Genomic DNA, 27500 nt, shown 5'->3' on the forward strand with positions numbered 1-27500 from the left:
TCACACAGGTAACCATAAACATGCGGTGCTTCTTCTTTATCTTCTGTTATCGGTAGCGAACCAATCAATGCTGGAATAACTTCATTTAATGCGATGTTTCCGCGGTTGTATTTACAGATTTTTGCCACAGCAGAAATCGCATTTTCTGTGGCATTCACATTTTCACGACTCCTGGAATATTGGGCGTTGATGACTTGAAATAATAATGGTACTACATCTAGAAATGAAAGAAAATCAAGTTTACATTAATTTATTGTAAATTACTTGCTCATGGGCTGTAAAGTTCGATTTTTAGGGGGTGCAGGTTTAAGGGATTTTTTGGCGGTGTAGGGATTGGGGTTCGATTTCTCGGCTCGGCATCACATGTGGGTTGAGTTTGTTGGTTCTCTTCTCTGCAACGAGAGCTTTTTCTTCGGGTACTCCGGTTTTCCCTCCTCCTCAAAAACCGACATTCGAGTTGATTTGCGTTAATTGTTGATTTCAGTCGAGTGTCTCTAATTAGTGCTCCACCGCAAGAAGCTGACCGACAACAGACCTGCACAAGCGTTAATGTACTCCTCGCCTCCAAACTGGGCCATCACACCACACCCATAACAAGCCGCCTGAAAACAAGCACAGGAAATAATAAAGTAATCACCATTATAAAACTTTGAGGTGCAACTTCTATGATTTTTGCGGATTGATCAGTGTGTAGCAACATGCTGTGAAACTCGTTGTCCGCGGATTAACGATATGTATATACTACCGCCACTCAGCCTGTTGTGCACGATTGAAAAACGGAGCAAGTCTCCTACAATTTTGAAGATGACGAGTATGGAATGCATTTTCCAAAATCCAGTGCAACCACCGCTCATACCTGTCTGACATCAGCATTTCTGTCCACAACATAGTTCATCATTGGACGAAGGAAATATTCTTGATACTTAAATGATGCCTTTAAAAAGAGAAAAGTCGTAACTGTGAAAAAGAGGCAACCTCATTCCTTTTATTCACTCCCTCCAACATCCAGCCATAACTATGATAATTGATAAATCTTAATACTCACCGATCCAGTGTGTTCTATGACATCATCAAATACACATAGCGACCATTGCTTGTCTTGAGCGGAACCGCTTGGGGCCTGAAAAAAGGCAACATCGTTTTACGTCGCTCTAATTTATCTGTGGCTGCTTTATGTGGGATATGTCACTGAAAGTGCTGGATAACGATTAAACCAGTTTTACAAGGGATGCCGCAGTGTACAACCACAAAAAGGAGTTTTCAGTGACCAACAGCAACCCAAATGGGAGCTTTTGCTTTCTTGGGCAGTGATTACCCCAACAATTTTTCGAGAAGGGCCATTTTATCAATGGAAACGAGGTGGAGCCAGGACAGGTTACGAGGAATACGCCTGACCTTCAATTGCTGTTCATGGCTCACAAACGCATGCGCTACAGCACCCTTCCGACTTCAATACAAGAACCTCTGTTTCAAGTGGTCCTCCTGATTTCGGAACCAGCTTTGGTCTGAACGTTTAACCTCTTTAACTAAACATAAATAATCCAAAGTTTTTTTCCTTGTACTTCAGGAAGTGCACAGTTTATGCAAACAAAGAGAGGGAAAAATACTTCTTACCAATAATGAATGGAAATCTGGGAGGAGCTGTTCAAAGAAGGGCAAAGCAGCCTCCTTGTGTGTGCCAAACAAAGCGTGCATTATATCAGACACCTGGAGAACACAAATACAAAAGAATTTTGTAAAATTCTAAATTTAGAGTGTTCCCTATGCAAGTCAAATTTAACATGATCCAGACCACGACACTAGGAACATCTTTGCTAACGGATGTGGGTTGTTCAGCATAGCACAAAAGTTAATGAACAAGTGTCAACAAGAAAACTCTTAGGTTAAACCATCGGAAGATAGATGTATTATCATAAAAGAAGCAATCTTTCTTTAGGTATTGAAAAATACTGAACGTTGGTCCAGCTGCAGTTTGAACGCAGAACATTGGCACCAGACTGTCATAGCCTACCAAGCACAGGTGACAAAACAAAACAAAATTAACCTTTTATTATTAACTTATTATTTAAATAATCCTCACCTTGCTCAATATGTGAACATCGGTCTCATGCTAAAGAGGGGAGAAAAGAAAGTTTCAAAAAAGTATTTTACGATGATAGGCTCACTATTGATAGTCATAGAGGAGTTTTCACGGTGCCAGTTTGTCAGTCTCACGTATGTTGATGCTGGCAAATTTGATGATCGAAAAAAATAAACAACAAAAGTGTCCAAAGTACGAGTGAAATGTATATATGAAATACATCATATATTTATGAACATTGCACTCCGGGTATGAAATCAAATAACTGCGAGGCAACATGGTTTCTTTTGTGTCCAAAGTACCTCATCTTGTAAATCTTCTTCAACTTCTTCATCATAATCTTCTTCCTTTCTTCTCTCTGACAAAAATATTAGAATTAAATGGTCAGTGACACAATCTGCTCACGTGAAAAAAAGAAGCAAGCCAGTAACCACATGGAAGCTTCCTCAAATTGAATTACAGTAGTTAGTTACACTTACAGTTTTGAAATGCCCCAAACCTCAAAATTTCTTATTCTGCAAAAGTCAATTTTAATTACCATAAAACGTATATATTACTTTCACTTCATGTAATTTCTCTTTTAACAAGCGGCAGAGGTTGCCTAAAGTTGATAAAATCTGCAGCTGTTTCCTATAGCCAAGCTAGTGACAGGCATGATTCCCTCCCTGAGTTGAAGTCACAAACTGCTTTGCATTCTTTCTTTTTTCGCTTTTCTTTGAAATTTTTTGCATTTACTTCCGTCACAAGAATAGAGCTGGATATAACGCCACTCACTGACTCAAGAGTGGGACAAAGGACTTTTGGTCTTGGCAGATTTTGTGGCTCATTAAAAGTAAACTTTGAAAATGAACAGGGAAAAATGATTGCTCAAGGGGAAGAGATTTATCTCCATACAGAAAAAGACATTTGAGGTCAAGGACATTTTAAAGGAATGTTTTAAAGAGCCTAAACCTGTACAAAATAACAATAACAAACCATGAAAAAAAAAAATTCAATACTCACGTTGCCTCTCGACCTCTCTGTTTTTATGCATGTTGATAATATCGTGAAGCACAGTTCTAAGCTCTGTGAAATAATCTGGGGTCATGCACCCCAGTCCTAAAGTCTCTATACACTGAGCCAGTGCATTCATAATCAAAATCTGCACTTCTGGCTCTGGTTCAGTGCTCATCGCTTTGAGCACTTCAGGGCACATGAACGCCCACATCTGCCTCACATAGGCATCTCCCTTGATCTTAGCACACTCCAGCAGGTAAGGTAGTGACTCTGCAGCCGCTGTCCGCACAAGATCATGGAAGTAGAATTTGAGTAAAGGAACCATCAGCTTAACCACTTGTTCAATGTATGGAGCAAAGCCCTCTTTGAGTTCCCTTGCATAACAGACCAGCATCTGACAAGCTGTGCTCTTGTCTTCCAGGCCAGCTGTCTTGATACCAAACTTTTGCTGTTGTTTGAAGGCAAAGAAAATTCTTTCATTTAGAATGCACGTAATAAAATGGATGCTCAATTCGATAAACAAGACATCCCAAAGTGCCCATAACATGTATGTCTACGCGTCAACCACATGTATAGCAAAACAGAGCTACCAGTAATGTTAGCCTTTGTATTATTTTTCAGTAATCCAGTAATGTTAGCCTTTGTATTATTTTTCAGTCAGGATTTTTGTAACTGCATAAGTTTATGGAATAGCTAGGGGACCATGCTGCGATCTGTCAGGGGCACCCAAAAAGATTCTAGTTCAAAACCACTTAAACATAGCAAAGTTTAACGTATTTTAGTATTTAAACTGTAGATATAGGCATATTTTTATCCCCTAAAAATTTTTCATCTGTTGGGACTTCCTAGCTGAAAGTCTAGTGATCCGAAAATTATAGGGATCCAAACTTACCTTTTCGAAAATTTCTGCCAGAAAAAAGTCTCCCGAAAATTCTAGGTGACCTTTTTAGGGCAACAATCCGTTAAAAATGGGCAATTGTACCATTTTTCTGATGTTCGAAAATCCTAGGAGAGGCAGGAAAGCAAGAAATTCTACAACAAATGTTCCGAAAATTCTAGATCTCAAATCGTCTTCCGAACAGATGTTTTTCGAAAATTGACGTTGGGTGCCCCTGATCTGTAAACCTACCGTATTCCCAGACTCAAGTAATACTAAAGTTGAGGAGCAGGACATTTTTTGAAATCTGTCAGCATCTCATTGCTAGCAATACTGGGCATCAGTACCTTCTGTTGCTGCCAAGATTTACTAAATGATGCTGCACAGACTGATTTCAACTACCCTTTATCATAACTTCGTCAAGCGTTGTCAAACTTTTGACATCCTTTTTGTAGGTGGATGAAATTTGTTAATGTAATAATCTCTGTAGTGTATGTCACCATTTCATTCTGGCTTTTACTTTAAGAGAACTTATTGAACTTGAAAGAGTTAACCCTAACCCTAACACATTTTCAAATTAATCAACTCTTAAATTAAGAATAAATAAATTATATGAAAGAAACATTATGTAAAACTAGGGGAAAATTCACATAAAAGTTAATCATGAATAGGGGTTTGATTGGCAGATAAATAAATTTCAGCGAAAGGTTACCTGATCACCAAGTGTAATAAACTGCCACCCATCATCTTCAGAATACTGACCACTTTTAGGGTCATCGGCTGTAAATAAATACAGTAAAAGATGAATACATTCTGTAGCAAAGCAAGTGCTTGATCCTGTTAAGATTTGGTATCTGTAATAGACTGTATTCGTAAATGGTGGCCAAAAATATATTCTTTTGTCTTTGTGCTAATTGACCTCACTAGCCTCACTTTGAAGGAAAAATTCTTTTGAATTTTGTTCGTGCTAACGAGGCTAGTGAGGATGATTAGCAAAAAGACAAAAGAATAATTTCTTGGCAGCCATTTATGAATACATTCTATGATTTGTACTTTTTCTACATTCAATGAGCACTCTAGTCCCTTCTTTAAATCTCTCAAAATTATAAACATCTTTGACCTGATGACTTTATAAATAACACAATCAACTATTACTACATGTATATGTCTTAGGGTGTGTTCAATTGACCGTTTTCTAGAATAGGAATACATGGAATAGAAGTTTAAAATCCTTCGGTTTCACGGAGATTAAAATTAAACTTGTCAAACATCTCCTAAAATGCTATTTTAAACATAATTATCTTTGTTATCCCTACTGCTTCAAAAGACCAGACATACCGTAATAAATAAACATATAACACACTCCATGTATTCTTATTCCGCCAATAGGGTTAATCGAACACACCCTTAATTTCTTTCTTCACTAAGATAACTCAGGTCCATAACTATAATACAAGCCTTGCTGCAAAACAGTCGTATTATTTTCTAAGAGCAAGAACAAATTTCAGAATATTGAATATAAGACTTCAAGGTCCATTAGTACGGAATTCCCTTGATGAAGATATAAAATCATTGTCATTGTCCTCATCCTTGTTTAAAAAGGAAATGAGACCAGTTTATCAAAGATTACCAGGTATCTGTACATAGCTTTTCCTGGATACAAATACTTCCTTTCAATGTAAGAATATTAGCCTATTGATAGATAACCTGGTTTCTTTCTATTTGTGTATGTGTCTAAGTTTTGTGTGTTTCTGTGTACATGACCAAAACATGTAAAATAATTTTCTTTTAGCTGGCTGCCTAGCATTTTTAACTCCCAGGTTATTTTGGGTAGCTAGCACCACTATCATTTACTGTATATTTTACAGTCGCGGGTGAAATAAAGTGTTTTTGTTGTTGTTGACACTCACGAAATTAGCAAATTAATTAATCTGCAACTCATTAGACCTAGATGCGGTAACAAGAATGCATTAACACAATGTGTTGCAAGCAAGGTAAATATGATTTTGTTGTGAAAGATGCCACATAAGGGGAAATGAGGAAGATACAATGAGGCACTGTATGAATCCATTATGCGACCAAAGATATTTTATTTGATTACAATACAACGAAGATACTATTCAATAACAGGGATTCACTTTAACTTTGTGCAAAGAAATGTCACGAATATCATCCCTGTGCTTTGGCACACGTACATACATAACAACATTATGTACAAAATAGCTTGGTGACCTAGTAACAGCTAAAAAGCAGATAACAGAGATAATGGAGCACACCGAGTCTAAAATTCTCTTTCAAAACAAAAATAAGTCAAACAAACCATCAATGACAGCTACTTCAGGTTTAATCGAGGCTGCTTTCATTACAGATGGCATCACAAGAGGTAAGTACTGAGTAAATTCTGTTCCAAATATCTTGCACATTCTGGCCCAAGCTGAGATCATGTAAGAAATCTGATGACATAAATCAATACACGAAACATGATAATGAATGAAGTAAATGTGTGTACAAAGTATCAGTGATAATGATACAGATGTCATGTCAACAGCCTGTTTGTGTCAAACCCTAAAGTACTATTGCCAGAACCAGAAGCATGTTCCCTATTCTAAGATGCTGTACCAAGAGCAGATGTCATCAAAAAAGGCAGTGCACTGTACTTTCTTTGCAATAATTACATGTATTTTAAAACACGTACACTGAGCGCAGGCCAGAATAGAAGCCCAAATTATAGCAACTGGACAGTGCAGGTCAACTGCCTTTTTAGTAAAAGGAAAGACCAAAAACAGTGGAATGGGGAATATGTGACTAAGAGGGAGAACACTGCTGAACACAACAGCCTTTGCTTGAATGTAGCATGATAGGCAGCATAAAATGCCATTTACCTGAGGATCATCTGCTTCCAGGTCCTCCATTTCAGTTTGCGTTTTGAGTAATAACTGCATTACTTCATTTGCGTCCGGCAAAAACTAAACAAAGACAAAATAAACAGCATGTGTCACATCTTTCTTCATATCTCAAAGCAATCAATCAGTCAAAAAAATAACTTTGCTCAACCACTGGATGCAAAGAGTGAAATGTACAGCTGTACCTGTAAAAATCACAAACATTTCCGACTAACCTTCTCCTTTCCAACTGCCAAGCCAATCAAACTGATGCATTCAATAGTTTTTCCTCTAAGCATTCGATAATCAGATGACAGGGCATTTTGCATGATATACTTGAGGTTAGGCATGAAGCGATCATAGAAATGAAGGAATTTCTCCTCAGCAGTGTCAGCAACTGTTGCAATGGTAGTCACAACTTGCTCAAGAACAAGTCTACCACCCCGTTCAAGCTGCAAAATAGCAAAAGCCACTTTTATAATACAAGCACCGGTATTTGTTTTGGTATCTTTTATTGGCAATAGCAACAAATAAGAAAGCTTTAAAGTTTGTCAGGTTTGGAGTGTATTTGACCTTGTTAAAAAGTCAGCATGACACTGTCAGAATAAATTAATGAAGGCCTTGCTATGAAAATACATAATTTCACATACATTATGTTGATACTTTGCTGGTGAGTCATTTTTTTACTGGACAGGTACGACAATGGAGACCCTGGGAACAAAGTTGCTACCTTGACGTCTTTTTTATGCCTGTTTTTCATTGATTCCAGCCGCTCCAAAAATTATGAATAATAGTTGACAGGCAAAAATTAACATACAGGAACAATTAAACAGTAAGAAACTTAGCACTGGACAGTATTGCACTCTTGTACCTCTCTCATCTTTGAAGAAAGAACAGCTTGAAGCTTAGCCAGAATATTATCCAGGTAAGATGATAGGATATTCTTCGGACAGTCATCACTGAAGTTAACAAGAGCTGCAGCAGCATGTGCTTGAACACGAGGGTTTGCTGTGTCCTCCAACACAACTAGTAGGCCTGGAATAACCTGGAGAGATAATAATTATTATATCAAAAGAGCAAATCCTGGTCTTTGTTCAGTTATATGGTGTATAATATTTATTATTATACATTGAAGTCACCTCCTCTTTTCTGATTGGCTGAAAGCGTACAGTGAATTTTCAAAATCAGCGCCTGCGATGCCATCTACAATCGGCGACAAAATTAGTTGAGACAGTTGCCAACAGAGCACACTGGCAACGACACAATCATTGTTTGCAAAGAAAACTTGTCCAGAAAGTACGTTTCCGGGATACCCCTCCCTCCCCCACCCTAATCAATGTTGTACCACTGTCGACAAGGCTTCTAGAAAACAGAAAAACACAACATTGTCCCGGGGGTGCGGGGGAGGGGGCCATTTGCGCCGCCGAGCTTGAAATCGACTCTAAAGGATAAGAGTGTCTCAACAATTTGGAGGCGATTGTAGATGCAGATTATACAATAATCATCTCAAGGACACTCAAGGTCACAGGTAATCATGTCATGTATAAACACGGTGCATGATTTCTAAGGGTAATCATGTCAAGTTTGCGCGCTTTGTGTTGCTTGCTGTCAGTGAAGGAGCAAAAACATGACTTCCACATTTGTTTTCTTCAGTTACATGTAGACTTATTTATTGCTATTTACTTTCTCAACCAGCTTTTATTTAATTTTTCACATATTGTCTATTGCTTGGAATTTTTTGTCAATCGAATTATGTACCACTGAATTGTTCATTTTTACATGTTTAGAAATAAATTATCAGTTCCGCTCAATGTCATTACCAGTTCCACTCACTGTCATGACTATTTTTTTCCATTCAATGTATAATAAAACAATTATTACATTCAGATTTGGTGATATCCAGAATAATCAAGGTCTCTGTAAGGGTTATCAGCCTCAGCCCTTGCCTTCGGATGATAATCCCTACCTCAACCTTGATTATTCTGGATATCACAAAAACCTCATCTAATAACTGTTTATTGTATACCATAGCTAAGGATTTAACAAAATTTAATACTGCAAGACAATCTGGTCATCTTATGTTCACCGATAATAATTGTTATCCATAAAATATTCAGCCAATCAAATGGTCTGGTCACATTATAACTACATTACAGAAAGTAGTTATCATAATTGATCCTTTCTGCTGAACCAGAAAATTTGTTTTTGAATCTGCTGTCCTGCATCAATATTCCAAGACCCAAACCCAATACGATGTTACACTCGTGATGTGACATCAGTGGTCCAAGAAATTGATAATTTACTGTCCATTAATGGAAAGGGTATTGGTATGCAGCCATGCAGTTGTTTGGCCAGTGACACAATTTTTTTAAACAAACACTAAACAAATCAAAGGGATGGGAAGTGCGCAGCTGAAAGAAGTTGACACAAATGTTATTGTTCGCTCATTCATTCATGATCATTACTCTCACTATCATTTACTCATTATCTCAATCATCCAACACTACAAAATTATGGAACAGACAACATAGTTTGACCACTGGCTAGAATTAAGGGCAGAAATGTTTTAAATGAATACTAATTTCTTTAAATGCGTAACAAAAAAAATACTGACTCTTGCATGAAACTTCTTTTGGAATCCTGGGGCAAAATCAGTTGACAACTGACCAACAGCATTACAAGCTGCATATCTAACACGAGGGTGTGGATCTGTCAAGAAAGGCAAGACTGTGTTCACAATGTCTGCAAGTAGTGTTTCCATTTGTTTGTAACAGCCTTCACCCACTGCTGATATGGCCATCAGTCCAGCATGACGATATCTCCAGTCACCTAAGACATAACAGATTGGGAATCACTAAATTTCATCCAATGATTATATGCACATAGATATTTGCACACTATAAATGTTTACCATTATTAACGATAAAGTCCCACCTCAACTTACTACAGTGGACAGGTTTTCAAAAAAATTTAATAATGAAAAAATGCACACAGGTTACCATTCTGTAACATTTGCGGCACAGAGACAATTATGTGTGGCAGCACTGTTTTTCCACCCAAACCACAGGCAAGTCTGTCCAGAGAGCTTTCTCCTGCTACTGAGTTGCTGTTGAGAAATGAAATCAAGAAAAAACAACTCAAGAAACTACCCTTGCAAGCACATCAAAAAGCTTAAGTGCAATAATAATTATTTCAGTCAAATTGGAAATACACTATTAATATTCCACTCTGTGCAACTGTCACGCGGTTAAGTTGGCAGATGCTGTACACAGGGGTTTCAGTAAAATTTGAAGTTAGCAGATGGTTTGAATAGAGTAACCCAACATAAAATAAAGGGCCTAACAGGCCCTTTCTCTTAAATGCCACATTTCAAAAGCAAAATAATTATTGATGATCCCCTTTAGACGACTTCACGTTGTCATTATTTACATGAACTAATTGTTAATCTTAGGTTTGAAAGAATCTGTCTTTAAATACTTCAATTGACGGGAAAAAGTAACCAACTTCTCTGGGTGAAGTAGCCCACTCTTTTCATCAGCTTTCAGTACTTATTGAAACCACTGTGTACATATATGAAATCAATAGGTGACTGGCACTCGCAAAGTTTTGTGCTACAAAGTTTTTTTTTTTTTTTTTTGCTTAAGTTGGGAAGAAGTTCTGAATTGTGTTACGAGATCCCACATTCAACTACACGGCTGCACTTGAAAACATCCAACTGTTTTGCAACCTGCCAGTTGGGATTCAATAATAATAATAATAATAATAATAATAATAATAATAAGGACACTGTGAGGCAGCTGGTTGGAGCAACAAGCAAAGATGTGCTCCTTAAGATGCAAAAGTCTGTTCTCACAAACAGTCTCCACATTGCACGATTTTTCAAGATCATGACATAAACGATTCAGACTTTCTGTGTACAACTGCTTATTATATGTTACTTTTCGGATAATATCACAATTCTTTTTTAGTTTATAGTTATATAAATACTGAGTTCTTATAAATCCCAAAGGCTACGCTTCACGCCCTATGGGGTATGTAAATATGCAAAAAAAAACCTTTTACACAATAAACTGCTGATAATAACAGTCATTATTAATATTATTACTATTATATTATCATGTTTATTTCAATGGCTCAAAAGAGGCAATAAAAGGGAAAAGCTAGGTCAACAATTATCATTCATTTTGTTATCTTCTTTTCAATTATTTCAATGATACTGTATATTTATACCTTTCAGCATCCTCATCTTCAAGTTCATCCGACACACTCCACTCGGGATCATCTTCCAAATCTACCATCATCGCTAACATTTCAGGGACTGAAAAACAAAATAAGTAACAATAACATTACTTTATTTCAGTAATGTTATTTCCTAAAACATAAATATTAAACATCCCATCTACCCTCTCTAAGAAACAAAAAGAACTTTGTGAACAAAACTAACCAAAGCATTATAACCTTACTGTATATCCTGTATATATCTCAGGCAGGGTACTTCGGCAATCAGTCTTTATCTTATAGGCCATTCCAAAATTGCACAGGGAACTGGGCCGAGTTTCAAATTTGAACCAATCGATAAATTGACACCATCACCATCTGTCCAAGTTTGATGCTTTTAGGTCGAACAGAGACCAAGTTATGGACTTTAAAACATAGTTAAAAATCCATACAAGGGCAATTCCACATGAGACTAGAAAAAATCCCAACTTTTTCAAATTAGTTTACAGATGGAAATCTGGTCTTGATTACAGAGAATATAGATTGCTCTTCCTGAAAACAAGGTTTTGGGCACAACCAGGGTGTCAGTGTTTCAGGGGGGTGCAGTTAAAGCAAATGCCAGATTTTATCTTTTGACTACAATCACCCACCATGAAATGTTTGACTGATTATTTCTGAGTACAACAATCTTTAACAATCTTGTTCTTTTATTTGCAAGAAAGTCCTTACCAAATCTCTAGTCTTATATTTATAGTAAAAAATTGGAATAATTTTTATCTTAGTGGGTCAGCTTGTTATCACGGACGTAACGTTGTGTCCGTGACATTTACTGCAATTACTTTAATTTTCTAAACAAATATGTTAATAATTATCAAAGTATTTTAGCAGCAGTCAGTGTTACATGTAGTAAATAAGCATACTTTGATTAAATGAAAAGATCGGAATAGCTCTTGTGTTTGGAGCCAGAGAAATGCAAACTTTGTCACGGACTTTACATTTCTAGTGCTAAAAAATATTAATAATAGGTTGATAATTCAACAAAAACCCCTTAAGTAACTAGCCTCTAGTAACTAGCTCCGCGACTCCGCCCAATACGGAATATATTTTCTCCCAACTAGCCATCAATATGTGGTATTGCCGTCTCAAAACCACAATTTGTTTTCAATATCATCATCCAGTGGTGCATCTTTCTTGATGGCATCAATCCAGTTGGGGCATTTACGACATTTACTACACACACAAACTTCATCCTTGGTATCACACACCAGAGGCCCATTTCTCGAAAGTCCCGGAACTTTTCGGGCGGGTTTCGGGTGACACAAAATGCCTTGTATCTTGAAAATGGAAACATTTCAAGTCATGAAACTCAGTGATAGTCTTGTTTTCTCTGACAAAGAAAACATGTTAACAGATCAGCTTTTCAGGATAAATGAATTGTAGTTTTTCAAATTGCTTTTCGGGCCGAAAAGTTTACGGGACTTTCGAGAAATGGGCCCCTGATTATCAATAAATGCACTAGAATATTGAGGGAAGTTTGAGATCTTCTTGCTCAATGAATCGCAAAGAAATTTAATGTTGTCATGATACTGACATAGGCAGATTTGGCTAGGTGTAGATGACTGACGAAGAACATTTGCTTACTTACCGGTAGCCCTATTTCAACATCTGGGAGTTCAACTTGAGAGTGCAAATGGTTCTTTCAATGTCCAAATTAAGTGCCTTTTCTGGATTTTTGACTTTTTCTGACTATTACATAGTCCTTGCGCCCATGTGCTTGTCTAGAGACAATTTTAGGGTTAGGGTAAGTGTTGCCATTTTCTATCTACTCCGGGACCACACAACGATTTTTGGCGGATAAATTCCAAATAATGTTTGACTTTCTATAATCTTCCCATCCGTTCAGCTAGATGTGTGGCTACAGCCGTTATAGCTTGATGGCGATCATATTACATTCTGCACTCTCATTGGCCAATTTGAAACACTATCCACGCGCAATAATTAGACTGTTTATTAGCAATTTGTGGGACGAGATTGCGGCGAGTCACCAGCATTTCTTCTCTTTATGTGGGGAAATGACAACTAACGACATCGCAAAAATTCGAAAGCCAAAAACCCGTCTAAAACGGACACAAATTTGCCCTCCGATTGCACAGAAAAGACGAGGACAACCGTATGTAGAGGTAAGCGAACTTTATGTCTACATTTACAGCTTATTTTAGCATGTATAAGCTCAAAGTATGTTTTCCCATACAATGTCCATAAATCGTATACCGAGCTTGGGCTGCCTGTGGATCACTTTTTATTTTATTGCTGTACAATGTATATTCTGTTTCTTTCTGCTCCTCTCTTTGGCATGATATTGCTTAAAAATTGTCTACTTCAGTTTACATTTGCAAATAATAACTTAAAGAAAGGGGTCTGGCAAGATTTCAGTTGAAAACGTAAAGTGTTGAGGTCAGCCGGAATTCTCCACACAGAGCATGCCTAATTTATTTCCTGAGCATGCCCAAATAAGCAAGACAGCTGATCAATAATCAACATGCCCAAAATATAAGTTCAAAAGAGTTTAAATCAAGGAAAACATTAATTTCTTTTTACATTTCATAAGTGTTGCATCCGTGACACTATTGTGTTACGTCCGTGACAATAGAACTTCCTTTGTCTGACCAATGATGGAAAGAGATTTAGATTTATTTCAATCCTGTTGTTGAGTTTGGCCCCTTTATAATTTACTACAACTGGTACTTTTTTAAAATGATGTGAAAATTCACAGGGATTATCAAATCAATAATATCACCTGATAACAAAGGTTCATTTGATGTTACGTCCGTGACACATTTTTTAACAGAAAAAGCTAGAAAGGTTTTTCAGATTGACAATAGAAACTAAATAAATGATAGGTGAGCATATACCTATATTCACATGAAATATCACTTATACAGTTATTTCTTTTCTCATTTAATGTTCACTTTAATATTTTTTATGGCATTGAATGTTACGTCCGTGACTGTGGAATTGCCCAGAAACGTCTCTAATTTTGAGACGTCCTCCAAACCACATAAACTCTTAAAATTTTTTACCATTTCTGTAATTTATTCATAAAAATAGGAAAACAAAGTGATTTTCACCTCAACTATTTCCAAATAGTAGATCCATGCCACGATTTTCCAGTTGTCCCAAATCTGATAATTTTTTTAAAATAGTTTATGTGGTCTAGGGGGATACAGCCTCAAAATTAGACACGTTTGTATGGATTTTTAACTATGTTTAAAAGTCCGTAACTTGGTCTCTTGTCAATCTCAATGTTATCTTTCATGTCATTGTGTCAATTTATCGATTGGTTCCAATTTGAAACACGCCCCGGTTTCCTGTGCAATTCCAGAATGGCCAACACTTTGTCCCTCAACAATATCTTTTTGAGTTTTGCCATGTAGCATAATTCATTTGGTCAAGATAACTAGATATTGGCCAAACTAACATTTTCATGAACTATGACTTTACCTCGGTCCATTAAAAATCACGAAAACATTGCCAATATCCAGCCACATTGACTTAATGCCTTTGGAACCTTACCGATAATAGGGATATGTTTTTGGCACTTCCTGAGCATTGCCGGAGCTGCAAAGTACATGTACAAAAAGGAAGTTACTTAAACAAGATTAGTTATAAGTAATCACATTAACATGACAACAAACACTAAGTGTCAATAAATTATTTAAATAAGACATGTTCACTAATTAAAGCCTGCAAATCAAAGTTAAGTCATACGAATTGAAACCAAATCAAAATGTTATTGAAATATATGAGACAAGGGGAAACCAGGGGATCTACGATATTAAACCTCATGATTGAAAACAAAGTAGAGCAAAGTAGTGAACCAATAGATTCGTTCTTAAAACCAACAATAAAAAGTCTACATGTAAATCTAAATCTAACATCCATTCAACACCTACCCCCTAGAAATTAATCCCGGTCTAAACTTTCAGAACATGAAAAAGAACTATATCTAATCACATGCAGAAACTGTAAGAGACAACCCAAATTTAAATCTATGCTCTCACATCATCAAGCTGCAAAGACCATTACTAACCTGTTTCAGCCAATGTTACAACACACTCCAATGACAAGTGCCTCCAGCTTTCGACAAGATTTGTGTTACGAACAATCTAAAAGAAAAAAATCAGAAATATTTTTCAGTAATAAATTTATTACTTTAATTAAGGTGAATCCCACACTGTAGCTATAAATTACATGTATGTTGACCTTAAGAGACCATCAAGCATAATTCCACCAAAAAACAGATTTAAGGCAATTGGAAGACAATAATTTTCAGTTACCTCTAACATCAAGTCCAGAATACCTTCCAAGTTTGCCCTGAGAAGCTTAGGGCAGGTGTCTGCCAAGTCAATAAGACATTTTAACACTGAATCATCAGCACTTGATTGGACACTTTCTCTAACAGCCTAACATGAAAAAAGACAAACATTACTTGTTATTGTAATGTAAACAGTTAAATGACTTTTACATGAGCGAAATAATGTATAAAAAAAGCTGTTATTTAGCAGGGAAATCATCAGGTCTTAAATTACAGATGAAACTGAAAACTCACTGGCCTGTGAAAACCAAACAGACCTAAGGACAACGCTGCTGCCTAATGGTCGCCCGGTCACCTGGGGTGCCTTATTTGTGAGTGCAGGTGACCAAATTTCTGAACGAGTAGCCCAAATGGGCGCCCAACTTATCACAAGGTGATTCATCCTTACTTTCTTGTAAATTTGACCCCAGCTGGAGATTAAAGGATGCAAAAAGCAATATGGTTGGAGAGAACAGCAACTTGTAAACTTGTTAAATATTGCTAAGGTCTTTCGTTGTGTTACCTTCTGGTAGTCAGTGCTCGACCTTAGCGGTAGTCCACTGGTCCTGGACTAGTGCAAAATGCTTGTGGACTAGTAGAAACTTAGAACCACTAGTCACAGGACCAGTAACTACTTTGTAATTAGTTTTTGCAATGTCTAAAAAAATACATTAGGTGAAAACAAAATACACGTCTTGTAAATGTTGTTTCCATGCGTTCCTCGCAACATTTTGATCGTGAAAACAGATAGTCCAATGCGAGGACTGAGGCGAGAAGACTAAACAAAGCTGAGGTTGGGACTGGGCACTAAGGAACTCCCAGCCCACCATCTTTGTCCCGACTGCCCGTGTTCTTATCATGAAGTGATTAGAGGCCTATTTTTTTAGTTCTAACAACAGAGATTATCCAAACAAACTCCATAAAGAGGGTAGTGGAGACGCAGAAAAAACATTGGAGACAAAAGAGAGCAAGAGCAATGAAGCTACCAAGAAATCTTCATATGATCAAAAGGATCGAACCATTAAAGTCAGGCATTTCCACCCTGAATGGAAAAACACTTTTCCTTGGGTTATTTACAAAGATGGGGAAAAGATATTGCAAATAATATTGCCATGCTGCAATCAGGAAGGACTACCAGAGATTTACTCAGGACTAGTAAATTTTCGGTTCAAGTATTCCCAGGGCAAGCGATAAAAAAAGTTAAGTTCAAGCACTGGTAGTGCACGGAGACTGGGTTATAATGTGATTCCCAAATATGGAAATGCTACGTCCATACGTTTCCTTTTTACCCTCACAAAAGGAAGTTGAATTTGTGAGTGTTACATGTAACTTGCAGAAAGTTATGTGACAAAGGAAACACGTTCATCCCATCAGCTCTCAAGAGACTTACTAGTAAATCATGGTATAATGTTATTTGCAGTTAACCTTGAATTAAATGCTGAAAGAAAATATTACTTCCTTTGGTGATGTCTGCGCTATCGTACATACAAACATTTTAACGCGCTGCACTTGCGAATGTCCTTTTTCCCACCTTAATTGCTGAAGGTTCACTTGGTTTTTTCCCCATTGAAAGCAATGGAGCTCTCGCAACAGGTAAGCAATACTCTTTGCTTCTCATGTCCTCATTCCGAACTCAAGTAAGGTAGGATTACGTAGTCATTAAACACGTATTTCTGTGAAGCATGATGTGATCTCCCATTGATCGCTGTAGGTTCTTCCCTGACCCCAAACACCTATCTCTATGCACTTAACAAACAGAAAAACTACAAGGTGGTAAACTATTTTCTGAAGTACAATTTTACTTTTAATATTCCGACATTAAATATTGATCGGTGACGGACAGGATCAAGAATTGTGACTACTATCGCCCTGGGTCTTAAACATAAACAGAGTTTAATTAAATTGGAAAAATAGGTGATTGCTTTTTTCACTTCATTTATAAACACAACATTTACTGTCATAAGGTACACACAAGTTTCTTGGGTAAGTCATCTGTGGCACGTTTACATCTTTCGTATGTAAGAGACCACTTGACTTCTGGGGTGGGGGCTACACGTAGGCTGTTGGGAGCCCAAAGGCTCCCGAAAATTTTTCTTAGGCGGCAGCCTTAAAGGATTCCAGTAATCATATAGTATAGATTTTATTTTGGTTTTATTCGATCTGGAATTAACGCCATTACCCAAAATAAAAGAGCAGTACAATAAATGAAGAAGAAAAATAAGCTGATCACTAAATTAACGAACAGACCACACAGTCGGTAAATCATCTCTTTGCTCTAAATAAAAACGACTTAAGTGTACTAAATTACACAAACAGCGACAAAAATGCACTTACTTCATGAGAAGATTCCAAAGTTATCCTGAATAACCCTAATATTTCACTAAAAATCAGACAACTTAAAAATTGTGTGTCAAAGCGACTATGAAAACAACCACACTAAGCTGAACAATACTAATCAAAAGGCCTATTGATAACTGTAACTAATCAATGAATCATTCCTTTACACTTAAATAGGCCATTTGACAGTTGTTTGCGCAGCGACCTAGCCTATGATGAATGGCTGCGAGGCTGCCGGTGACCTTGTATTGATACAGCCCCCACTGCTTTTATCATGTAAATTGTGTTGTTGTAATCTAATTAGTCTACATAAACATTACAAAAGCATGAAGGTTTGTATCAAAACAGGGTCACTGGCAGCCTCACTTCCATTGTTAGGCCAGGTAACTTAGCTACAACTGTAAAATGGTCTATTCTAAATTTAGAATTGCTCGTCATGCAACTAAATGTCACTATAATTATAAACACTCTCTGCCCCGGGAAGGGAGCAGTCCTCATCTCAGTCTAAGCTTAGGTCTCATCTTCACATCCTTCTGCTGGATAGATTACTGCAATCTTAGTTATGGGCCTCTCATACTCTCCACAGCAGGTCTTTACTTCCACACTATGGACTTTTCCATCATGCTCAGGGAACATATTAACCACTCAACCCACATTCCACTTTCCATGAACTGTACTGGGAGTATGAACCATCAACTCGCACATATCGGGTCTCTGTATTCCATTTCTTTTGAGGAATAAGTGACAGGAACACATCTCTTGTCCAGAGGTTCCAAAATGAATCTACAATCTTCTGGACAAATTCCACTCTTACACGAGGGTTCTTGGTCTGTCTGAACGGGCCTTAAGGAACTTGACTTAATGATTGTCCAAGCCAAACATGATCACCAACTGCCTTCTTAAGAGCAATCTTGCAGCTCTTGACTAGCGCTTCAGCACACTCGTTGTGGTGTGGGGCTGCCAGGGTAATAAGCTGCCACTTCATTCCCTTTTCTGATGAGAACTCACACAGCTTTTCTTGTCCCAGCCTCTGATCATTTTGCCCAGTTGACGCTCAGCTCCAACAAACTGGGACCCATAATCATAAGGGCTGGAACCCCTCTCAAAGCCAAGAATCGACGTAACACTTGAACAAATTCCATAGTCGAGCAATCAACAGCTAGCTCTAAGTGAGCTGCACGAGTATTAAAACACGTGAATAGAACGCCATAGTGTTTGGCTGTCTAGTTGCGGCCAATCTTGACTTGAAGTGAGCGAAAGTAGTCACAGGAGGTATAATGGAGGTGAAAGGTGCTAGATGACATGGTGGTAGGTCGGCCATAACTTGAGATTCAGCCTTTCCACTCATTTCCTGACAAAAGACGCATATTAACTTGACCGACTTGGCAATGCCATGTGCTTCTACTATCCAGTACTTTGTTCTGGTCTTTGCTACTGTGGTTGCTACAGTAGTGTGACCATTCTGATGCATGTGGCGTACGATACTACGCAAAACCGAATGTAGACAAGGATGTTTGGTTCTGTAGGAAACGAGAATTTTATCAAACTCTAATGATACTGTCTGCATCCCTGTACAGCCTGAACCTGCTCCAGTGACTTCAGGAGGTGTAAGGCATCGGTCAAAGTTGATTCCATTCAGTCTCTCCATTTCTCTGGATAGGGTATTCCACTTCTCCAAAACATTGGGAGGTAGCTCCTCGTCACAGGTAACGCCCCCTTTTCACAGTTCCTGGAGTCCAATTTTGGCTCAGATAAGGAATGGTGCCGCTAAGCCTATCGGATCATACATGCAAGCAACTTGGCTACGGATTTTTCGTTTTGAAAGCTGTCTTAACTCTTGATCATTTAGGAGCTTGAAGGTGAGTGTATCACTGGTAGAATTCCATACAACGCCTAATACTTTTACTTCATTTGTAGGCCTGAAGTAGAGTTACTTTGCTCAGTCCTTCTTCTCAATTTGTGTTGGGTGTGAAGGGCTTGTTTGTCAGCCATCCCTTTACTTTTAATCCTCCTTTTTCAAGGATGCAATATTTTGAGTAAGCTTTTGTGCTTCTTTCTGAGTGTATACAGAATCACAAATGTCATCCATGTAGCTGTTTTCTTTAATGACTTGGGCTGCTATTGGGAAGGTTTCCTTCGCTTCATCTGCAGTTTTTCACCAGGTTTATCCCTAAAGGTTAAGACGGTTTTTACTGTTAGTGGAATTCTGTTGCCCTGACCGTGGACTTCATTTCTGTTGTCATCCATGCTATTAACTGTGCTAGAAGAGCTTCCTTGCCATTGCTTTCCATGTGACGTGCCCATACCTTGAGGTCATCCACACACATTCTTTGGGCAAGCATGTGATTATCCATATCGTGCCCCCCCCCCCCCCCCCCACTATCTCTTTCAGTGTATTAAAACTTCTTTGAACAAGGTGAACTAAATCGCAGAAACACACATCTTCTCCAACACGAAGAGGTCTAAACTTCACAATGTCTTGGGGGATGGTGTCAGCCAAAAAATCTGGGGTCTCTCCGTAAACTGAGTCTAAATATTCCCAGGCTGCATCATAATCCATGCCTATTCCCTTTATCGACTCCAATGGTCACCCTTGTAAACTTGTGCGCAACAACGAAATTGCATCTCTTTTACGATACCAAGTGTCAATAGCATGCCTAAAATCTGCTCGAGATATGGCATAGCCTCTTACATCACCACTGATACAAGGCATCTTGGACTTTTCCATCTTGAATCCACAAGGGGCATTATAACTATTTACTTGTACGCTTGTCAGTGGGTTTATGTTCTTACCTCCAGCATTTGAATTTGTGCTGGATATCCCTTTTTGAATTACTTTGTTTACATTTTCAATTCCATTTGCACCGGGGACATTTCTGTCCTCAATTGACTCCTCGGAGTTGACATGATTTTCACTGTGCTCTGTTGGTGGGATTTCAGCTTTGCCATCCACTTTCTTCATTTTTATGTAATCTTTTGCTGTCAATTCTAATTGAAGATAAACGTCTTGGTATTCCTCGAACCACTTTTCCTCCTCTTCAAAGAGGGCATCATCTTTGATCTGCTCCGTAAACTTGTCATGCTTGACAATTAAATCAATATATTATGCATCTTTCAGTTGTTGAAAGGATTTCTTTTGATGGATACATAACCTGAAAGTACTTTCGCTTACCGGTAAATTTACTTCAGAAATGATGGGCATTTCAAGTTAGTACCAATTTTTTAGTTCCCTAGGGAGCCACATGCACTCTGAGAATGTAATTTGATTGTGGTAAATTCCAGCACTTTGCTTTGTGAGCATGGCTGTTTGGCCTTGAGATTTTTTTTGCCTTGGCTAACTCTTTTGGGCTAGGGTTAGGGTTAGGGTTGGGGTTAATAAAAATTGGAAGCTTGGTTGCTACAAGGGCAACCAAATTAAAATCTTAATGGTGACCCCTGAAATGTGACAGGTACCTTGTTGAATGCACATGAGGGCTTCGGGGATGACAGAAATGTGCACAGGAGCATGTTACTGTCCTGGGTAAGACAGTCAAAGTGCCGCTGTCTAGCCCCCCAGGGATTTACGCACACAGATGTCATGAAATTAATGGGACGACTTTTAAATACTTTGCTGTCTAAAATCCCCAGGCAGCTTTCTTCACAAATTAAAAAAAAACCTTTTTTTGTGATTCCTGGCCACTCCTGACTCCACTGTAGCTTGAAGAATTGTTTAACATGCTAATGGTCAAGACAGTCTTGAAGAGACCTCAGTTGAGCCTCTTCCCTGTTGCTCTTCAGTTATTCTTCAGAAGAAAAAATGCAAGAAAGATGTTCGCACAGGACAGGATTACCTGAACTATTCCTGGAACAAGGTCAACAAATTGTCTCTGCTTTACTTCCTCAACTTGATCTGTAATGAAAGCAACTGATGCACGGGCTGCCATAAAACGAACCTGCAACAAGTAGTACAACTGTACTTGAGTGTTGAAAATACAATGTTTATAATGCTACAGGACACTGCAGAGGATAAATTTTCCATGGCCTAAGTTTCACCAATTAATCTTTAAAATTTTTTAATCAATCATGTACTTGTTTATTTATACAGAACCTGAAAACTTTTCCCTTGACGAGTTAGTTCTACATTCTTTTGTACTAATAATCGCTTTATAATAAACTAGGTGTATATGCTGTTTGTGCCCTAGTTTAATTTTTTTAACCAGTTCCAAATTTTTCAACCAGTCCATTTTTTTGTCAAACCTGTTTAATTTATTTTATTACACCACCCATTTAAACACAGCTGGACATCTTTCTGTAATTAAGGTCTCGGTAAAGGTAAATTTGGGTGTCTCACTCAAATTTCTCGTTTTTGCATATCTTGAATCAGTGGGCTGTGAAGTACATGTATACTTCCCCCCAAAAAAGTCTAAAAAATTAAATTTAAAACCGCTTAAATCACTTTTCTTTGTTTCCCGCCATATATCTGGGCACTATATCTGGTATCTGCGCACAAAAAATGATTAATGTATCATCTCAATCACATGTGACAGGATTGGGTGTCAATTGACAGCCTTCACGCGGAATTTGCTGCGTTAGCACGTGCCCAAACACTGATTGGCTCAGCATAATTAGTTTTCAAGTAAGGGACGGAGTTATTTAGCAGACTATGAACTGTACGCAACATCTCTAGGCTCGATTTTCTGGGGCTCTATTTTGATGCCAAAATTAGAACTTCTCGGACCTCCTGTCCCCATGGGTTTTAAGATATTGCTTCCAAATTTTCAGTTCTAACAGACTGATGATTATACTACACCAATTAGTGTGAGGAATTTTTTTTTGTTCATCTTCAGAAACTGATTTTATAGCACTTTTTCTGCCAAATTAAGTATGAGATGAGAGTTCCAACTTTGGTGCGTGATACCGTATTTACCCGTGTGTATAAGTCGACCTTTTATGGCCTCAAAAGAAGCTCCAAAAATCGCCCTCGACTTATACATGGGTCAAAGATTTCGAGCCAAGTTTCAGCTAAGTAATTTATTCAAAATTAACATCATAATGTGGTCTTTGGGCATAACGAACGCAGTGGACGAAAGACTTCAAAATGAATGTACTTAAGCAATTCCAGTTGAAATGAAAAAGGATTTGTTTTACTTTAAATGTTGAAGATACTCACAAGCACAAATATGAGATAGACACTGGAAATTTTCGTTTTCCAAAGGCAGAAAGCTCTAAAAAACATTCTCGTTTCTTCAAATAAAACGCGATCCTTCAATGGCTTAGTAACCTGGCGCAATACCTCGTGTTTGCGTGCAAGCATGATGGTCACTCATGTTGCCTGAAAATGCTGGTTGGTAATGATTGTTTTTTATTCTTTATACAAACCTGGAGGATTTAAATGCTTTTGCAAACTTTGTATTGTGTGGTTTATGAGTTTTGTTTCGTTTGCCATGTGAGAAATTATAAGTCAAGCACCAATTAAACCTTGCACGTTTCGCATCGTTCTTGAAGTTATTTTCAAAGATTGACTCCTGCTTCTGTGATGTTGTGCTTATCCTCTAGAGCCCTTTATCCTTGAACAACGAAACAGGTTAGTTTGAGGTTTACATGTTCGATTTTCTGAGAACTTCTTCGAAATTCAAGGACAAAATGCCGGCACATACAACAGCCTCTGAAGCACAAAACTATTAACCGCTTGACGCCCTTAATTTTTTGTGAATCCACAGTTCCAGAAATCGAAGAATGCAAGATTAGAAATCCCATGAAAATTTAGCAAAGAAATTAAGAAATTGCTTTTTTTGTCATCAAAAATGGGGGGTCGACTTATACATGGGATCGATTTATACACGGGTAAATACGGTATTTCCTTCAATTCGTAACATATCAGAACATACATATCTGCAGCATACAGAAAAAAAACAAAACCTTTATTCAAATAATTCAATCTGTTAGCTTTAATATAATATATAGTTTGACCCTATACAAAAAATAGCAGCGCAATACTTTTTCTTCCACGGACACCTCATTTTCCTTTACCAAGACCTTAACATTTTGACGTCCAAACCGGCCGAAACCGGTCAGACTTAGTATTTTACTCTATCTAACGCCAGACGATTTTACTCGTAAATGGGAACCCCTGGGAGTCAGTGGGTTAAGTAGGACATTTCACGAAGCATGTATAAAATAAACTAGAGAAATCATTTTAAGATAATTATGTATGGTGGATTGTTGTCTCTGGTGCTATCAAAGACCAACAAATTTCAGGGGTGAGGGTCAAATGCTCAACTTAGTGATTTGGGTTACTGAGCTCTTAATTTGAATGATTAGCTTTCATGTAAGGTTAGAGACAGCGTCTGCAGTTTAGGAATACCGGTAGACCTTTTTCGCTTGTACATTTTGTTTCCCCAATACAGGTCATGTGATAATACTCAGGAGATTTGGTCCTTTGTTTTGTTCATTTTTAATGAACAAAACAAAGGACCATTCCTCCTGAGTATTATCACATGATCTGTATTGGGAAAACATAACGTACAAACAAAAAAGGTCTATTAGGACTCAGTTGTTAAAGCAAAAGTTCAAACTTTGCATGTAAAGCGAGAAGATAATTTCCCCAGGGTCACATCCACACAATGGTAATATTGGTTCCCATGCAACCAGCATGTGATCTCCAGATGACCATTTACATGTACTAACAAAGGGGAAGGAATGTATGGCTCATTTCAGCAGAAGTCAAATGGGGAAGAAAGGTTAGAAGATTTGTGTCCCTCCATGGGAAAGCAATGAATAAGGTGATTGCACACACACAGCACTGTCCTAACACATTTGCACAGTACTAGTCTAACAACACACTTAGTGTTTTTTTGCAAAATAAAAACAAAAGAAATGGAGTAGCATGTTTGTTCCCTTTGCTAACAGTTTGTTAATGTGCCGTGCACATGACATTGTGTTCACCTTATTCACGGTTTTCAGTGAGGGTCACATTATTTTGATCTACATGTAGAAGCTCCTTCAAAAGCAACAGCAAAAAATAATATTGATGCAGGCAAAAACATGAGGAACCACACAGTACAAAAACATGATAATGAAACAAACCTGTTGACTGGCCTGATCCTGTAGGCATTGCCATAACATCTGTTTTATCACTTGCATGTAATGTTCCTGTTGTGTTCCAAAGATTCCAGGAAAGGATCTACAACAATGATGTAATGTCATGTGTCACTAAACTAGCTTATAAAAGGAAGACACTAGGGAGTCAGGGTGGTTTAGTGGTCATCAACCATGCCTCCCACCTGTGTGACCCGGGTTCAACTCTGGCTCGGGTCGTATGTGGGCTGAGTTTCAGTCGATCTCAATCTAACACCAAGGGTTTTTCTCCAGGTTCTCCGGTTTTCCTCCCTCCTCAAAATTGACTCCCGGTCTATTCCATCAGGCTGTGGTGCTGTGCTCTGAAGTCATACATGGGTCGTGTTAAGGGGCCGAGCGCCTAGCCGGCAGCACAGCTCCTTCAGTCCGACCTAGTTGAGCTGCGTCGTTGCGGTACTTTGTGACAGCGATTAGCAGCGACAATTATTGCGACAATTAGGAGCATCCAAAGTTTTGGGTTGTTGAATCGTAACTTTGTAGGCTACATTTAAGTACAATTTGCCGTGGCAGACATGGACCACCGTAAATCAGGTTCTCACTGTGCAAATACTGTAACATGATACTCCAGAGTCAAATTTCGTAATTTTTTATGAGAGTGTAAAATAAGACGAAAATGCTCAAGTTACAAGTAATTTTATCGACCATTTTCTATACAGTATACTTCTGCATTTTTGCCCTGGCAACCCAAACTTTTTTTGGGCAAGTATATCATAAGACGTATTTGCCCAGCTGACGACTTTGATAAAAAATGAATGTGGATCCCTTAACTCTTAAAATAGCTTTTAAAAGCTTATCTTTAATTGATTTCTCTAATTCTTGGGACTGACAACAGTTGCCTTCATTGTTAGAGCCCAAAGTTGAAATAAAAACAATGAAATTTGAGCAAAAATTGCAGAGAACGATACAAGTTTGCTTAGTAACCACACAGTCATTTACAGAAGGAAGTCTGGCCCAAGTCACGTTGTTCCCCTTGATCAGTAAACAACATGGACATCATTTGTGCGTGTTTACAAAGACCTATGGAAGCCATCGATCCCAGAAAAACGTGTCACTAAACGAGAGTTTAACAGCCCCATAGACAAACACGCCATGCAAGTAATGAAGGGCAACAAAACAGTTGGCCATTTGCCTCGTGATCAGTCGAAGAATAGTTGTTTAATCTTTATTTACTGAAGGTTTTTAGTGTTACAGGTGTATTTGTGACTCCATACCAGACAGTTTACTCCCTCTGAAAGCAATGGTCACCCACGATTTTGAGCCCAATATTTCGGCAAAAAGATGCGGCTTATACATGTACATGAGTTTTTACAGTAATATCCAACTTCATCAGGTTAAAGACAATAACCTGTGCGGCTCATTCAATTTGTCACACAAAGAGAACTAACTTTGAAAGTTGATACATGTTGTTATTGACCACTAAGAGGTGCTACACTATTTCACATTCTCCCTGATCATAGCTGTCACCACTTGGCATGGGATGCAGCTGCACTAGTCTAACTTACTTTACTTACACAAAAATGTGAAGAGCACTTTCTTTAAGCTCTGCTTTCAGTGAATTGCAGCATTCAAAAAGAAATTTCAGGAGCTCTTGCCAGTGATTGTAACCATCCTCATCTGCAAGATACATGCAACAGAATTATGCAAATTAAATATTTATAGTGTTGCTTAACACTGCAATGCCAAACAGGTGTATGGTAATAAAAAGCTACACAAGATTATCTCAGTGTTAATTTTTCAGTAAGTGATTAACCCATTGACTCCCAGGGGTTCCCCATTCACGAGTAAAATCGTCTGGCGTTACACAGAGTAAACTACTCTGGCGTTAGACAGAGTAAAATACTAAGTCTGGCCGGTTTAGGCCGGTTTGGACGTCAAAGGGTTAAAAGAAGTTATTATTTTCATCATCTTGCTACATATTTCTAGCACTTTGACAAATTGCAAAATAATGATCTAAGAGATTACAACAACGGATCTGATATATAGATAAAAAAAGTAATACTCACCAAGAAGACTCCTTGATAATTCAGATACAGCATCACAAATCTTTTTGCGTACTGTTTGTACTTGTTCGTTCTGGATTGCTTGGAGTAAATCATTCTTCATCTCTTCCTGCAAAGCTGGGGATAATTTGTCATAAAAGTCCACAGAACTTGAGAAGATCCTCCGCACCAACACAGCTGACATTTGTCGCACCTTCAATCAAAATTACCAAGAACTTTAGACTTTTAATTACTTTTGGAGCTCACAACTAGAAGTGAACAACTGGTACCCCACTCGAGTGACTGTTCTATCAGAACTACATGCAGTCATTTTTTAGATTCATGTCCTTTGTTTTTCCTTGTCAAATTTATGTAGATGGGACATTTACTGCACACAGCTCTAGACAAAATTAGACCAACCCTGGCGACTAGAAAAGGTGGAGGGCAAATAATAACCCCAAGAAGAGACATGAACTTTGTCATGACTTTTGGTGGTATACATGCTTCGCACAAAGATCAAACAAACTACCAAAGAAAAAGTATTGTGAAGTTCATTCAATCAAAGGTGTAAAAACCCTGATATGTGTAGAAAATTATGCACTTTTAGGCATACAGGAGACAGGTCATCATCACCGTTCTTTGTAAAGGAAGCATTCTTACC

The 27500-nt window shown here is 38.0% G+C and overlaps 1 protein-coding gene across 1 annotated transcript in view; it reads right to left on the reverse strand.

Moving 5' to 3' along the window:
• The window catches only part of LOC137982267 (importin-5-like), a 30694-nt gene that overhangs the window by 1485 nt on the left and 1709 nt on the right, over positions 1 to 27500 (reverse strand). Inside the window, exons 2-25 of the mRNA XM_068829344.1 lie at position 27500; positions 26864 to 27053; positions 26372 to 26474; positions 24810 to 24906; positions 21575 to 21676; positions 15391 to 15516; positions 15144 to 15219; positions 14627 to 14671; positions 11066 to 11153; positions 9835 to 9941; positions 9450 to 9664; positions 7707 to 7880; positions 7072 to 7287; positions 6836 to 6919; positions 6274 to 6406; positions 4666 to 4733; positions 3083 to 3524; positions 2383 to 2438; positions 2081 to 2110; positions 1615 to 1707; positions 1046 to 1120; positions 857 to 934; positions 536 to 602; positions 1 to 217 (exon numbers count right to left, since the gene is read on the reverse strand). The exon at positions 1 to 217 is cut by the window's left edge and continues 12 nt beyond it; the exon at position 27500 is cut by the window's right edge and continues 77 nt beyond it. Of these exons, the coding sequence (XP_068685445.1) occupies positions 1 to 217; positions 536 to 602; positions 857 to 934; positions 1046 to 1120; positions 1615 to 1707; positions 2081 to 2110; positions 2383 to 2438; positions 3083 to 3524; positions 4666 to 4733; positions 6274 to 6406; positions 6836 to 6919; positions 7072 to 7287; positions 7707 to 7880; positions 9450 to 9664; positions 9835 to 9941; positions 11066 to 11153; positions 14627 to 14671; positions 15144 to 15219; positions 15391 to 15516; positions 21575 to 21676; positions 24810 to 24906; positions 26372 to 26474; positions 26864 to 27053; position 27500 (2883 nt within the window). The remainder of the gene's footprint in view (positions 218 to 535; positions 603 to 856; positions 935 to 1045; positions 1121 to 1614; positions 1708 to 2080; positions 2111 to 2382; positions 2439 to 3082; positions 3525 to 4665; positions 4734 to 6273; positions 6407 to 6835; positions 6920 to 7071; positions 7288 to 7706; positions 7881 to 9449; positions 9665 to 9834; positions 9942 to 11065; positions 11154 to 14626; positions 14672 to 15143; positions 15220 to 15390; positions 15517 to 21574; positions 21677 to 24809; positions 24907 to 26371; positions 26475 to 26863; positions 27054 to 27499) is intronic.

This window comes from Montipora foliosa, chromosome 13 (genome assembly GCF_036669935.1).
Source record: "Montipora foliosa isolate CH-2021 chromosome 13, ASM3666993v2, whole genome shotgun sequence".
Lineage (NCBI taxonomy): Eukaryota > Metazoa > Cnidaria > Anthozoa > Scleractinia > Acroporidae > Montipora > Montipora foliosa.